This window comes from Monodelphis domestica, chromosome 1 (genome assembly GCF_027887165.1).
Source record: "Monodelphis domestica isolate mMonDom1 chromosome 1, mMonDom1.pri, whole genome shotgun sequence".
Taxonomy (NCBI): domain Eukaryota; kingdom Metazoa; phylum Chordata; class Mammalia; order Didelphimorphia; family Didelphidae; genus Monodelphis; species Monodelphis domestica.
Window position 1 is genome coordinate 289,061,772 of NC_077227.1, and position 14,952 is coordinate 289,076,723.

A 14,952-nucleotide genomic window follows, 5' to 3' on the forward strand; every position below is an offset into this window, starting at 1 on the left:
AAAAGTCTATCATTTTGTATAGATGATTCTCTGAATGGCCATTCATTAAAAGTGTTTTAAAGGGGCCACTAATTAATAGTAGCAAAGTGATATGGTTTATTTTGCTAAATCTTAAAATGTCCAAAGAACCAAGCCAAAAAGAGTTTTACTTTTTTAAACATTAACCTCCATAAATTTTTTGAGGTTATTTTAAAATTATATTTATTATAATAACATTAAATCTATTATTTTCTGCTATATGTTGATATATATAGATTAAAAAGTTATAAAAAAGTTTTTCCTTGCAAAAATTTACTGCCATACTGCTACAGTTACATGAAATATCTTGTGAATTTGTAATGATGTATTACTTACGTAAAATTTTCCTGATTTCTTACACGTAGACGTCTGGAGATTTTTTTATGTTATGATTGTTTACATATTCAGGAATCTATCAGTCAAGGAAATATTTTTTAATTTTTAATTTTGTTTTTTTTTGTAATTAATTTATTTAGCCAATTTAGAACATTATTCCTTGGTTACAATAATCACAATATTTCCCTCCCTCCCCTCCACCCAACCTTCCTGCAGCCAACGCAAAATTTCATTGGGTATTCCTCATGTCCTTGATCAGAACCTATTTCCAAGTTGTTGGTTTATGCATTAGGATGTTCATTTAGAATCTACATCACCAGCCATATCCCCATAACCCATGTATTCAAGCAATTGTTTTTCTTGTGTGTTTCTACTTACACAGTTTTTCCTCTGAATGTGAATAGTGTTTTTTTCTCATAGATCCATCCAAGTTGTTCAGGATCACTGCATTGCCACTAATGGAGCAGTCCATTACATTCAATTGTACCACAGTGTATCAGTCTCTGTGTACAATGTTCTCCTAGTTCTACTCCTCTCACTCAGCATCAATTCCTGGAGGTTGTTCCAGTCCCCATGGAATTCCTCCACTTTATTATTCCTTTTAGCACAATAGTATTCCATCACCAACATATACCCCAATTTGTTCAGTCATTCCCCAATTGAAGGGCATCTGCTCGTTATCCAATTTTTTACCACCACAAAGAGTGCAGCTATGAATATTTTTGTACAGGTCTTTTTCCTTATTATCTCTTTGGGGGTACAAACCCAGCAATACTATAGCTGGATCAAAGGGCAGACAGTCTTTTGGAGTTCCAAATTGCCCTCCAGAATGGTTGGATCAGTTCACAACTCCACCAGCAATGCATTAATGTCCCAACTTTGCCACAATCCCTCCAGCATTCATTTACTTTATGTTGCTGTCATGTGTAATATTTATTGGGAAAGGAAATGGGATTGGGAAAATGGGGATTTTGGGGAGGTTTGTAGCAGGGTATGGAGGAGAGAGGGGAGAGAGGGTATACTGCCTGGTGAGGCAAGGGAGGGAGATACCCCCTGCTGAGAGGAAACAGCAGGGGTCCAATAAGGTCTGTTTTGTTTTGATGACTGAACTGAAGTTCAGCTCCCTCTATGACCAGAAATGATAGTCCACTTATCTGACTGCGAATTCAAATAATATAAAGTTTAATAACCAGTTGGGATTGGAGTTTTTTCTCAGCTTCAGACCTGAGGCCAGGCCCCAGAGGCTGGCAGAGGGTTTGTCCCAATCCCGTCTACTCTATATCAGTTCAGTTTTGTATAATTCAGAATATTAGCAGTAGATAGAAAGCAAACAAGAACAGGTCTAACCTTCAAAAGTGACTGGGCCTGAATCTTCCAGCTGAACCAAGAAGAGCATGACACTCCAGACTGTGCTGAACAAGCTCCTCTCTCCTCCAACCCCCAGAAGCCAGACCCCACCTGGCAGGAAGGAAGTGCTAGTCACAAGACCCAACTGCCACTCCCAGTTGGCCCCTTCCCCCACAAACTGCCAGTCTTGTTTCCTCTCCACACATGAGAGCCAATTTGCTAGGTGTGAGGTGATACCTCAGAGTTGTTTTGATTTGCATCTCTCTGATTATAAGAGATTTAGAACACTTTTTCATGTGCTTATTAGTAGTTTTGATTTCTTTAACTGAAAATTGCCTATTCATGTCCCTTGCCCATTTATCAATTGAAGAATGGCTTGATTTTTTGTACAATTAATTTAGCTCTTTATAAATTTGTGTAATTAGACCTTTGTCAGAGGTTTTTGTTATGAAGATTGCTTCCCAATTTGTTGCTTCCCTTCTAATTTTGGTTATGTTGGTTTTGTTTATGCAAAACCTTTTTAATTTGATGTAATCAACATTATTGATTTTACATTTTGTGATTTTTTTTCTAACTCTTGCCTGGTTTTAAAATCTTTTCTTTCCCAAAGATCTGACATATATACTATTCTGTGTTCACCTAATTTACTTATAGTTTCCTTCTTTATGTTCAAGTCATTCACCCATTCTGAGTTTATCTTGGTGTAAGGGTGTGAGGTGTTGATTCTAACCTAATCTCTCCCACACTGTCTTCCAATTTTCCTAGCAGTTTTCAAATCAAATAGTAGATTTTGGTCCCCAAAGCTGGGATCTTTGGGCTTGCTGAGGTCATTTACCTCAAGTCTATTCATGAATGAGCTTTTTCGATAGAACTCTCCAGCATCTGTTCTTCTTAACATCCAAAGGCTAGATGGATAGCAATGGAGAGCAAAATAAAAACAATATATACAACTTCAACTTTCTATCCAGAGATCACTGAGTTTCTCTTCTCTTTTGTGCATGTCTCACTCTGACAATTGCAGGTGAGTCTGTCTCTGGGTATCACCCTTAGTTCTTGTCTATTTTCTCCTCTAAGAAGTTCACTTTCTTTGAATCTTTAAAGGTCTCATTGGAGTGTAGCTAGTAACTAGAGAAGGTTTCAGAAGTAGGAAACTGGCTTCAAATTTGGTCTTGGACATTTAGTGGATTGGTGACTGAACAAATCACCTAAGCTCTCACTGCCCTTTTAGGAGGCAACTATCCCCCAGCAGGTGCTGACATGCCTCAGTAAAGGTTCTTCTCTCACTTGATAGTTTCCTACATCAAAGAAATCACAAGTAAAGTTCCTTCACTCTTGCTAAGGTTCCCAGCTCTTTGGGGTACCTGCTACCTTTTTCTGGTGGAGATACATATCTTGGGCATAGGTCACTTCTGGGAAGCTGGAGTTGCAGGATTCTGGAGACTGCAAACCCATTCCTCTCTCTTGGGTCCAGGAAATATGTACCAGAGGCGAAATAGCTAGGAAATTATGTAAATTGGGACAAGAATAGGGGTCAGGAGAGATTCCAAGACAAAATTTATCTTAGGAAAGTTCCCAAGATTGTTATTTATTGTGGTAGAGACTTGAAGAGAGAGGTTTTGCAGGACAAGCCAAGATGCAAGAAATAAGTCAATTTCCTGCTTCTGAAACCTACTCTAGTTACTACTTCCAATGAGACCTTTAAAGATTCAGAGAAAGCGAAATCCTTAGAGGAGAAAATAGACAAGAACTAAGGGTGATGCTCAGAGACAGACACACCTGCAATTGTCAGAGTGAGACATGTACAAAAGAGAAGAGAAACTCAGTGATCTCTGAATAGAAAGTTGAAGTTGTATATACTGTTTTTATTTTGCTCTCCATTGCTATTCCATTTACTTCCATGCAAAAGTAACTTTTCACTCTTACTTGCACACATACATAAAATATCTTACTTGCATACAAGTTCGTGGTGTGTTCGTGTGTTCCTGGATCATGGTTACTGCAGTGGATCCTGATTTGAAGAACACAAGTCTTCAATCAAGTGACAGAAGACAGAAGAGTGATGTGCTGACCAGATAGGATGGAAGAGTTTTTACAAAAAACATGAATAGACATGGAAGGACTTTGGAACTGTGAAATGTTGGAATTTTTGAACATGAGGATATGTAAGGATGTGTCGTACATGTGAACATCACATATATATATATATGTATATATATATATATATGCATGCACATCCTACATAGCAAAGTAAGATATCTCATGGATTGGATAAGTATACAATGTGTATAGTTACATGACAACAAGACACACTGATGAGAAATTTCTGTGGAAAATTCAAACAGCTAAAGAAATTTCTTTTCTGCATGAGTTTGCACAGAAATCTACAAGGATGTACATATCTAAATTTGCATAGATCCTATGTACACATGTAATTACTAAATTAACCAACAAGCTAACTTTTTTAGAGTAATGGGTGCTCAGGGAGGGGTAGTATCTGGTATGGAGAGCTTGTCGTGCCCTCCTAGGGCAGCTCTCCAACCTTTGACCCCCATCTGACACCCAGCTCTCACTTGTGGATCCCAGTAGCTGCTAGCATGCAGCAGCAGCCACACCCCAGGCAACGACTTCGACAGGCCGGCTAAACCTTGTGAGGGTAGCCATAGGGTTATCGACCCCTGGTGAACCAGGGCTTTGCTCACCCAGCATGTGAAGACTGCTTCGGAGGAACAGGCTGAAGAAACCAATAAGAAGGTTCAACGGCTGAGATGGCTACTGAGTGCTTAGGGCATGTTGGAGCACAAAGGACAACACAGCCATCCAATGCAGCTGAGGAAGTCTCCAGGTGTAATGACTTTTTGTACCAATGGACCCAGGCTTCCAACACTGAGAGAGTGGGACTGTCTCTGTGCATTGGCTTTTCCTTTCCACTTAAATCTCCTTCACGCACAAGTATCTTTGTGCACACTCATCTATCCTGACCCTGTCCACCCTCTTCAAGACCTGCGGCGATGGGGGAGTGGCAACGCAACAGGTGGAGGTGACCACTGGCAGTTGTAGTTACGATCCTGCACGTAGGCAGCCCACGGACCAGTGGTCCCTCGGCCCTGTGGGCAGCAGGGACATTCGGCAGCATCCTGGGCGACTGAGCAGCCCTCTCTAGGACAGCACTGCTCACCCTAATCAAGGGAGGGGACTAGAAAAGGTGTCCCAAACATTGCCTGCCCTACAAACACCCGGTCAGCACACTGGGGACCTGACCTGCCTGTCAATCAAGAAGAAGGTTCCAAATAGAATGTTCTCAGGAGTTGGCAGTTGAGCCTGACTGAAGGGGAAGAAGCTGAGAACTGATCCCAGTTAGCTTCTGACCATGGGTGAAGAACCCTTGTAGGGCTGGCTTGGCTTTGGGCTTTCTGATTAAGGAGAAACCTCTGCTCTCTCTGAGATTTTACTGACCAAGAGTTGGAGGAAAGCCAGGCTGAAGGAGAGACTTTTCTTGATGGATTTGTGAAAAAGAAAGAAGATTTTTAAAGTTATCCTCCATACATCTCTCTAACTGTCTCTCTGTCACAGTTTGTGACAAGACTGATTATTTCCATAACCCTCCTAAATTCTCCTTGTATTTTAGGGAAACCCTCATCCCTCTTACCTCAGTTTCCCATCCTGTTATCACAATAAACCCCTTACCTGAGAAAGAAAACTAGAGTATTTTATAGTCCACTCAGGGGGGAGGGAGGAAGCCAAAAGGCTTCCAGAAGTGGGCAGTTAAGGGAGGAAGTGAGGGAGGAAGAGGGAGGAGGAGATTAGAGAATAGATTGATCCATGTAGGGATCCATAGGCAAACCCCAGAGAATTCCCCAGTAGCAGTATCCCCTGTGGCTCTGTCATACCTCTACCTCCATTGTAACTAAGTACCATCAGGTGTGTCCCCATACCAGCAGCAGTTCTCTAGTCATAAACCAGAGTACATCAGTCACTGCAGCAACAAGAAATAGTGTCACATAGATCATTTTCTATTTCAGTATATTCGACCTATGTCAGGTTCACTCTCAATTTTTAAGGTTTTCAAATTAATTCTTTAAAAAAGAGCTAAGAATCCATCAGATTAAAGGGGGATGCTCAGAGGAAGAAATGGCTTTAAGTCTTGTTCAGAGTTTCTCTTCCAGTTTCTAATGGGATTGGGAGGCCTTGAGAAGACTGGAGGAAAGAATATAAACTGAATCTCAACAGATGTATCTTTGACCGGCCAGGCTGGGGAGAGGAGGATGGTAGGGGAGAGAGGAAGTTGGGTTTTGAAGGAAGCTGCTGACAACGAAGTTCAGCATCTTCCCCCAAAGTGGAGGTGGAGGGTAAACCAAAGAGTATGTGCAGAAAAAAAAAAAAAACCCATTTCCTTTTCCAGCTCAGTATCTCAATTCCTCTACTTCAGTCTGCTTAAATGTTCTGACCTGTGCTGCCTGCTTTGTACCCTGGGGAGCATGAAAAACAAGTTCCATCAGGACTGTAGGGAAAACTTGGTAGGAAATTCTTGAAATGATAAATTCCTTCCCCCCCCCCCCCCAATTGTTTAATCCCTTGAAGGGGAGGAAAGTTTCTGGGATTCTCAAGAGCTGAGAATACAAAGGGCTGAAAGGGTAAGATGGCTCCAGAGAGGGCGTCAAAGCTCAATTCTCTTGGCTGAAACACATCTGAAACTCAAAAAATAAACAGTGCTTCTGCTCCTTCAAACCTTGTGACTAACCCCACCAATGCCCTGGAGTCGAGAAAAACGAAGGTTGTATCGGGGAAATGGGGACCTGCAATCTTTTACAGAGGACACATTGCTTCTCAATTCTAGAAAGATGTAGAGTGAAGTGGGAAGCCCTGGCTTCTTCGGCTATTGAAGACTGGCATTATGACATAGAAAAAGTGAAAGAAATTAAAGGAGGCCAGTGTAAACCAAGAGCGTGGTTTTCAAGTCTAGATTCTTAATCCACAGAACTTCGAGCCAGATTACGAGGAATTGGAACAACAAATCCGGAAGAGATATGCACGTGGTACACACAACTTCCCTAGAAAGGAAACACGAAGAGAAGTAATCTCCAAAGGAGCTAGAGGAAAAGTAATACTGGTCATTTAAAAATATTTTGAAGGAAAGAGAGACCACTAAATCCTTTGCTCAGTCTCCTTGCTAATACATAGGCGCGTGCGATCACACACTCACTGAACTGGTTTATTTTTAACGTATTCTCCTAACAATACAATAATAAAATCATGATCACATCAAATTTGGTCCAAAAGCGAAGTCCTGTGGGAGAAAAAAAAAACACAAAAAAACTACGCCTCTTTCCCCCACTTCATCTCTGTCTCAAGTTCGAAAACGTTGAGGGGAGAAAGTCTGAAAAGGAGAGAGAGAAACCAGTGCTTTATTTAGGGATCACAAGAAAGGTGTGCAGAGTTTTGTAAATCTCAGTTCACTTCCCAATTTCTGGAGGTTCTTCCTGGAAGAATTCGAGGGCTTTTCTAGGCAGCTCTGGCTTTTGTCCTAATTTATCTTAAAATCAAATCTCTCTGCTGTCTAGAAAGACTCGATTGCCAGAGAAGAAAGGAGCTAGTCTGGGAGAAAAATCACGCATGATATAGCGAGTTCGCCCTAATTTCAGGTTTCTTGTTATTAACAGAGCTTCTTATCTCCCCCTAAGCAATTATACGTTTAATTGAACTCAACGCTATTATAGAGTCTTGTGGTAAACAGTCGTCTTCATTTTGTCTTCATCCCCAACCCGCCCCAACTTCGTTTTTAGGGTTATATGAAGAATATATAGACAGATAGGTTTGAAAGGAGAAGAAAAGGGGAACGGGAGAATAGGAAGAGGACCCTTAGGGGCACAAATTGGCCTTAAGAGTCAAGCTGTAGAAGGTACCATTTACTGCTTAAAAAAAAATGCGGATCTAATACAAATTAAAATCGAAAGGAAAATCGTTCCTTTTAGACTTATTCTTTCTGGGAGCTCTTGGAAGAAACCGTGGAACAAATGTTGGCTATGGTGCCTATATTCTACAAAACTTTTTTATGTCACATAAGAGGACTACTAACTTTCTTTGAAGAAAATAACTGTTGGAGCCTGTTCTCTGTAAATATTCCATTGAAGCTGAGCTGTAGATACACTTGTTTCATGTTGCATATCATATAGACTTGGCTTTAAATATTTTGTGAAAAATGTGTAACAAGTGTGTGTGGGGGGAGCTTTGGCCAATTGCTTGAGTTCAAAGGAGAAAAAGTGCTTAAAAGAGTATTGATATACTTGTGTATTTGCATTTACACAACACTTATGAAGCATAGAGACGACTACAAGAACTTATTTGTTCTTTATATATCATTAGGGGAACTGGATTTTATGTTCTAAGAAGATTAGCTTCATCTCCCAATGCCATTCTATCCCTGACTAAGCTTTGGGGCCTCGCAATCAGATTTCCTCTGCAAGAATTTTGATAATATATAGAAAAAGATTCAGATGAGTTCAGATGTCTTCCTTTTTCCCTAGGCTTGAAATGAAGAAATTCTATTAGGATATTTTCCAGGAAAATCTCTTTTGAAAGAAATATTAAATAGAAAACCACATCTGAGCTATATCTTGTTCGTGAATACTGCCTTTCTCCCACAGTATTGTTTCCCTGTCCCCAGCAGAGAATTGTGCCTGTCATTAAAACGGAATGAAATTTTCAGTTCAGGGAAGATGGTTGGATACTGTAATTATTCCCACCCCTTTCTAGTGTGAGAAGATATTTATTTTACATGTTCTTAAAATTCCAAACAAGCAAACAGAAGGGGGGAAAACTTGCAAAAAAAAATAATTTCTATTGAGGAAAGAAAGACTGCTCCTTTAAAAAGAAAGCCTGAATTAAAGTGTCAAACGGTGCTACAAGTTTCAAATTGTAAATTACTGAAATGGTGGGGAGAGAAAAATAAATGACTCCTTGACCTACTACAGCAGATGACCTTGAGGCCAATACTTCATAAGAAAAAATGCCTCCCATCCTCACTGTTCCAGGATTCCAGACTTGCTCCAAGGAAGACAACAAACAAATTCAAAGAAAAAAATCAGCACTAAGATGTCAAAAAAAAGTAAAAGATTTTCCAGTCTGAGTCCAATTTCATTATAATCAATGTCCTCTATAAAGGGTTAAGGAACTCAGAGGCAGAAGGGGAGGAGTACAAGGTACTAAAAAGTGTAAAGACGGTAAGGAAGCTGGTGGTAAGAAGTATTCCTGAACTGCTTATGGCATAAGAAGGAACTCTATCTGCCTGAGGCAAACTCAAGATTCAAGCCTTACTTTTGAAGGATAGAGGCTCTCACAATAGAAACCCTTTTCCTCAGCAGTTTCTTGCTTCCTGAGCAAGAGGTGCATAAATAAAACAAAATTATCCTTATGTCTTAATTTCTTGTGCAATCACGAATGAAAATCGACCATTTACACAACCACTTTTAAGTAAAGATATTTAATTATTCCCCAAGTGTACTTTTGCATTTCTTTAAAGTCTTGAGAGCACTGACCAAAATAAAATTTCTCCTGGTTCTCTAGAACTGGGAACCACTAACTTCTGATCATGCAGGCTCTGCATTTTCCTCCGGCCCAGTGCATTGAATGAAATCCCTTAGGCTATCTCCACTGCCCAGAAAAGAGATTATGATTCCAGAGTTTGGTTTTGTCAAAAGCAATGAAGGAGCACGTCTGCTCCCTTCTTCCTTTCCTCCAGAAGAAGTGAAACGATTTCTTCAAAATTTGACTAAAAGTCTGTTCACAGAAGTCTAGAAGCCTTGTTGTGCCTGTGCGTTCCCTGAATGGAAAGATGCTCCTGAGAGTTGTGGCTACGGGTGGTGCCATCCCTATCGATCCACTCCCATCTAATTAGCGAACTAATCCCCCACTTCCATACCTAACAAACATCCAAGTTTTCCTCGCCGTGTGTCCACCCTTTTGAGTTTTTACTCTGGCATTATTATTGATATAAACATCCTCTACCAAGAACTAGAGCAGAAGTGTGTGTGTGTGTGTGTGTGTGTGTGTGTGTGTGTGTGTGTGTGTGTGTGTGTGTGGTGTGATGCTCGCAGTAGTTGAGGGCCTGGTAGAGGTGAAACAGCCTCCCCAGAGGTGTGTGTTCCGTTCCCTTCCTAAATTGCTGCTCAGCTCAACAGGATTCTTCTCCGGTAGGAAAGAAGGGGCTGAGTAGGAGAGCGCCGTCTCTTTGACTATTAGGCAAGACAGACCAAGTGTCTGGTCTTTGGGAAAAGCACTAGTCTGGAGCTCTCTAGTTTATTCACTATTTGGTCTCTTCTGAAGAAAGTCCGATGTAGTCAGGAACAAACTGGAAGGCTCAGATCTGGGAGGGCAGTGGGGAACAATTCTGGCGGGTTTAGGTGATAATCCAAACTTCATCCCAGCATCAAATCCCCCTCTCCTACTAGGTCCGTAAACCCAGGAGAAAGTCATTTCACTTTTCCATTCTGTAAATTGATTGAAAAGCAGCATTTACCTTTTTTCACTCCTCCTCTTTTGCTCCCCCCCCCCCACGATCCCTCCCTGCTTTCATTCCCTCCTCTTCCTCTCCCCCCACCCACCCTACCGACACCCCACAAGAAATCAGGGGGGTGAGTAGTTGGGGGGAGGGAAGGAGAGAGAAAAATGTCTCGGGTCCCGTCTCTCCCTCTCTCTTCTTTTAAGACTTAAAAATCCTGACAAGTGAAACTTAAAGGTGTTTACCTTGTCATCAGCATGTAAGCTAATTATCTCGGGCAAGATGTAGGCTTCTATTGTCTTGTAGCTTTAGTGCCTACGCCCCGCCTCTGGTGGCTGCCTAAAACCTGGCGCCTGGCTAAAACAAACGGAAGGCAGCCCCTGAGCCTCCACTCAATCCAATTAAGGCGGACTTGGTCCACTCCGTTACGTGTACATCCAACAAGATCGGCGTTAAGGTAACACCAGAATATTTGGCAAAGGGAGGGGGAAAAAGCAGCGAGGCTTTGCCTTCCCCCCTCTCCTTTTTTTTTTTCCTCCTCTTCCTTCCTCCTCTAGCCGCTGCCGAATCATGTCGATGAGTCCAAAGCATACGACTCCTTTCTCTGTGTCTGACATCTTGAGTCCCCTGGAGGAAAGCTACAAGAAAGTGGGCATGGAGGGGAGTAACCTTGGGGCTCCGCTAGCGGCATACAGACAGAGCCAGGTAGCCCAACCGGCTATGCAGCAGCATCCGATGGGTCACAACGGGACCGTGACTGCCGCCTACCATATGACTGCTGCTGGGGTCCCCCAGCTCTCGCACACCGCTATGGGGGGCTACTGCAACGGCAACCTCAGCAACATGAGCGAGCTGCCTCCCTACCAGGAGACCATGAGGAACAGCGCCTCGGCCACAGGCTGGTATGGGGCCAACGCGGACCCACGCTTCCCATCCAGTAAGTGTTACCCCACGAGTGGGCAATAACGAAAGGAGTGGGTGAGTGCGGGGGAGGGGGAGTTTGGTTCGCTAAGGGGACGTCCGGACAGCGGCGTAAAGGAGTAGGAGTGCAGGGAAGTTAGGGGTCCTCCCTCTTCTTCCTATATGCCAAGGGTAGCAGAGAAGAGAAGGGGTAACAAAGTCTTGGGTGTCCCGAACACTCCCAATGGAAAATCTTCTTTTATTTTCTCCCTCTTCTCCATACCCTCCCTACCCTTCCCAAAACCTCTTTTTTTTTTTTTTGTGAGGTTTAGGAGAAAGAGAAACGAGGAAGAATAAGTCCTTACCATAGTGAAATGTTTTCTGTGGAAATGAAGCAAGTTGATGGGGGGTGAGGGGAAGGTGGTAAACGAGTGGCATGGGGAGCTACAATCGCGGCCTGGCCTGGGATTGTGGAAAAAGCAATTGGGGGGGGGTAGCCTAGAGTAGAACGCACAGGATCCTTTTACTCCAGTTACTAACGAAGTAATTGAAGAAAGGAGATAAAGAATGCTGAGAGCAAAGAAATTAGCTAAGTCCTTTGCTCTGGAGAGTAGGAGACTTCTTGAAGGCGATTTTTCCTTCCATCAATGGGGGAAAGGGGTTTGAGGGTTGACTGGGTGAGGAGGCATGCAGAATATGGTAAGGGGGGAAGGAATTAGAGCTGTTTTAGTCTAAGGCTTTCAACCCCAACATTTCAGGCTTCTGATTTTCCCTCAAAAAACGAAGCCCTTCCTTTCTTAAGACCTTCAGTCTCCTCTCTAAAATATCCTATTGAAATGAGTTCAATTGGGGATTGTTCCAAGTTTTTCAAAGGGAACAAGACTTTGCAGAAGCGATTAAATTGGAATATATATTGCCCCCAAAGCGAGAAGTCTGAATTCCCACTCTGTGGACTGCAGCTAGGACTGCTTCTAGGATTCCCATAGAAGTCTCTCGAGGGCTAGACTGCATCATTGAGTCTTCTAGACCAAAAAAGAAAGGACTTTTTCGCTTTAAATTTTTTTTAAATAATGAAAATCCCAGGCCTTCCTTTCAACTTCCCAGGAGACCCCCTGAGTTGGTGAACTGTATGCCTGGACGGGGCGGTCGGGGCCTAGAGGGGTGGGGTGTGGGGCTGTAGTTAAGGGGACCTGAGGCGGAAATGTCGCCAAGGTCCCCAGCCCGACCCATATGCTGTTGTCACCTTACAGTCTCCCGCTTCATGGGCCCCACAAGCGGCATGAACATGAGCGGCATGGGAGGCCTGGGCCCTCTGGGGGACGTGAGCAAGAACATAGCTCCACTGCAGAGCGCGCCGAGGCGAAAGCGCCGGGTCCTCTTCTCCCAGGCGCAGGTGTACGAACTGGAGCGGCGCTTCAAGCAGCAAAAGTACCTGTCGGCTCCTGAGAGAGAACACCTGGCCAGCATGATCCACCTCACACCAACCCAAGTTAAAATCTGGTTCCAAAACCACCGCTACAAGATGAAGCGGCAGGCCAAGGACAAGGCCGCCCAACAGCAGATGCAGCAGGACAGCGGCTCCTGCCAACAACAGCAGCAGTCCCCGCGGAGGGTGGCAGTGCCGGTCTTGGTCAAGGATGGCAAGCCATGCCAGGCGGGCTCCAACGCCCCCAGCGCTGCTGGCCTCCAAGGCCACCAGCAGCAGGGGTCCGCGGCTACGGCCATTACTGTGTCCAGCAACGGCACCAGCCTAAGCCAGCACTCGAACCACCAGTCTAGCAGCGCTGGTCAGTCCCCGGATCTGGCCCAGCACTCCGCCAGTCCTTCGTCCCTCCAAAGCCAAGTGTCCAGCTTGTCCCACCTGAACTCTTCGAGCTCGGACTATGGCGCTGCCATGTCCTGTTCTACCTTGCTATACGGTAGGACCTGGTGAAAAGATTTCATACCAAAAACAAATGAGTTCTCCCCCTCCACTTTCCACATCTCCCCATCACACCACACACAGATAAGAATCAACTCAGCTGCTCCCACTTTATGTTTCAACTTTTCTTAATAGTCTTTCCCCTTTTAAACAAAAGAAACAAAACAAAAACCAAACTGCTGGACGTCTTTCCTTTCTGTGGTTTTTAATTTCGTGCGTTTTAATAGAAGCAAAAAAAAAAAGTGAATTTAAGGTTCCTTTAAGGAATCTTTAAACAGAAAGAGACGGACAGAAAAAGAAATACTTTGGGGGTTTCTCTTAGGTGATGAAAATGGGTTTAGAACGCCTGAATGGGGCTTTTCCGAGAGGGCCATGGTGACTTTAGACTTTAAAAGTATATGTGTGTGTATATATACATATACACACACAGATATATGATATACATTACATGTATATATAAACGTATATACGCATGTGTATATGGGTATATACTCTCTATACACATACACATACAAACATACATATACATATACACATACACACACATACTAGGAAACAACTTTCACCCATGCACATTGCCAGCTAAGTAGACTCTAATGTAAATTCATGGATTTCGGAAGTGGGGAATCTGGGGAAAGAGGAAAGGCGCTTTTACCAAACCCACTCATCACAGAAACAAAGGAGGCACAAGGCATCCCAGGCTTCAATCCCAGTCTCCTGGCCCCCAATCTGGCTCCTCAAGGCAAAGGAAACATTTTCACTGGCCTTGACATTTTTTTTCTTACCTTTGATGTGAACCTGTAGCTGTATAATGCTGTCAAAAGTTGGACTAAACATTTAGTTTTTAGTATCTGTATATTTTGTTGTAAAAAAGGAAATTCTGCTACTTCCCCCTACCTACTGACCCCCACACATTTTTTATGGACATTGACAGATCCGTGTATATTATTTGGCAGTTTGGTATTTGCAAAGTCAGTCTTTTTTTCTGTTGTAACTTATGTAGATATTTGGCTTAAATATAGTTCCTAAGAAGCTTCTAATAAATTATACAAATTAAAAAGATTCTTTTTTTTTCTTCGATTAACACCCCTTTTAGTTTTAGTGGTTGTGGGAGTTTGGTGGGACTGAGGGAGGGGCATATCACCACTCCCTTAGGAAAATTAGACTTATTTTAGAGAGTCTCTAGAAAAGGAATTCACTCTTCCAGAGCTACTGGACCCAAATCTATTCAGATGGAGACCAAAGCGTTTGCTCAGCCTGCTGAAAATAATTGCGTCTCCTCTTAGGAGGGACATATCCTAAGGACTGGAAAAGAAAATTTATCTGTAGGAAATATAACAAGAGATCAAGTGAAGAATATTTTTTTGATCTCTTGGATTTTAGAAATAAAATCTCCTATTTGCTATATAAAATATTGAGAAAATTCTTAATTCCGCCACTGGAGGTATCATTTTAATCATCCAGAAAATGACATTTTAAATTAATTTGTTGTGTTTCGAAATTTAAATCCTTTGGTTTTTGTTTTTTTTTCCTTTCCTTGCAGTGCATTTTGAATTAGAAATGTGTGTATATGTATGTTTTAAATAGTGGGAAGGGTGGAAGAGACAGAATTTAATTTGTGCCCTTAAAGAGTTATTTCTAATACTGAGAGAGTACTTACTGCAGTTTCACAGTGAGGCTTTCTTTGTGGATTGTTTTCTTTGCAGGTGGTTTTTAGCTGAATCACTAGGATGAGGAGACGAGTCATGTGAGATAAGGGGTTGCAGAACTGTTGGGACAAGGCTGAAGTAGTTCTCAGAATGGAGGCTATAGACTGTCTGATGTTTAGGGCTTTATTCAACTTGTATACATCTCTGGAATCCTAAATCCTTTCTGTAAAGAATCTTTAGCACTACTCTGTAGGCTAGAATATAACCCCCTTCCATCCTTTCCTTCT

The 14,952-nt window shown here is 42.6% G+C and overlaps 1 protein-coding gene across 1 annotated transcript; it reads left to right on the plus strand.

The window, feature by feature from the left end:
- The first annotated feature begins 10,543 nt into the window (after positions 1–10,543).
- On the plus strand, positions 10,544–14,076 carry NKX2-1 (NK2 homeobox 1). The gene is made up of 2 exons (XM_056826179.1): positions 10,544–11,132; positions 12,346–14,076. Exons 1-2 carry the CDS (start codon positions 10,766–10,768, stop codon positions 13,026–13,028), a joined length of 1,050 nt encoding a protein of 349 aa, XP_056682157.1. The 5' UTR covers positions 10,544–10,765; the 3' UTR covers positions 13,029–14,076.
- The last annotated feature ends 876 nt before the right edge of the window (positions 14,077–14,952 follow it).

Excerpts from the sequence above, each read along its gene's own strand:
- NKX2-1 (XM_056826179.1), top strand. The coding sequence starts at position 10,766 with ATGTCGATGAGTCCAAAGCATACGACTCCTTTCTCTGTGTCTGACATC. Across the intron at positions 11,133-12,345 it reads GGACCCACGCTTCCCATCCA|TCTCCCGCTTCATGGGCCCC; the intron begins GTAAGTGTTACC and ends GTCACCTTACAG.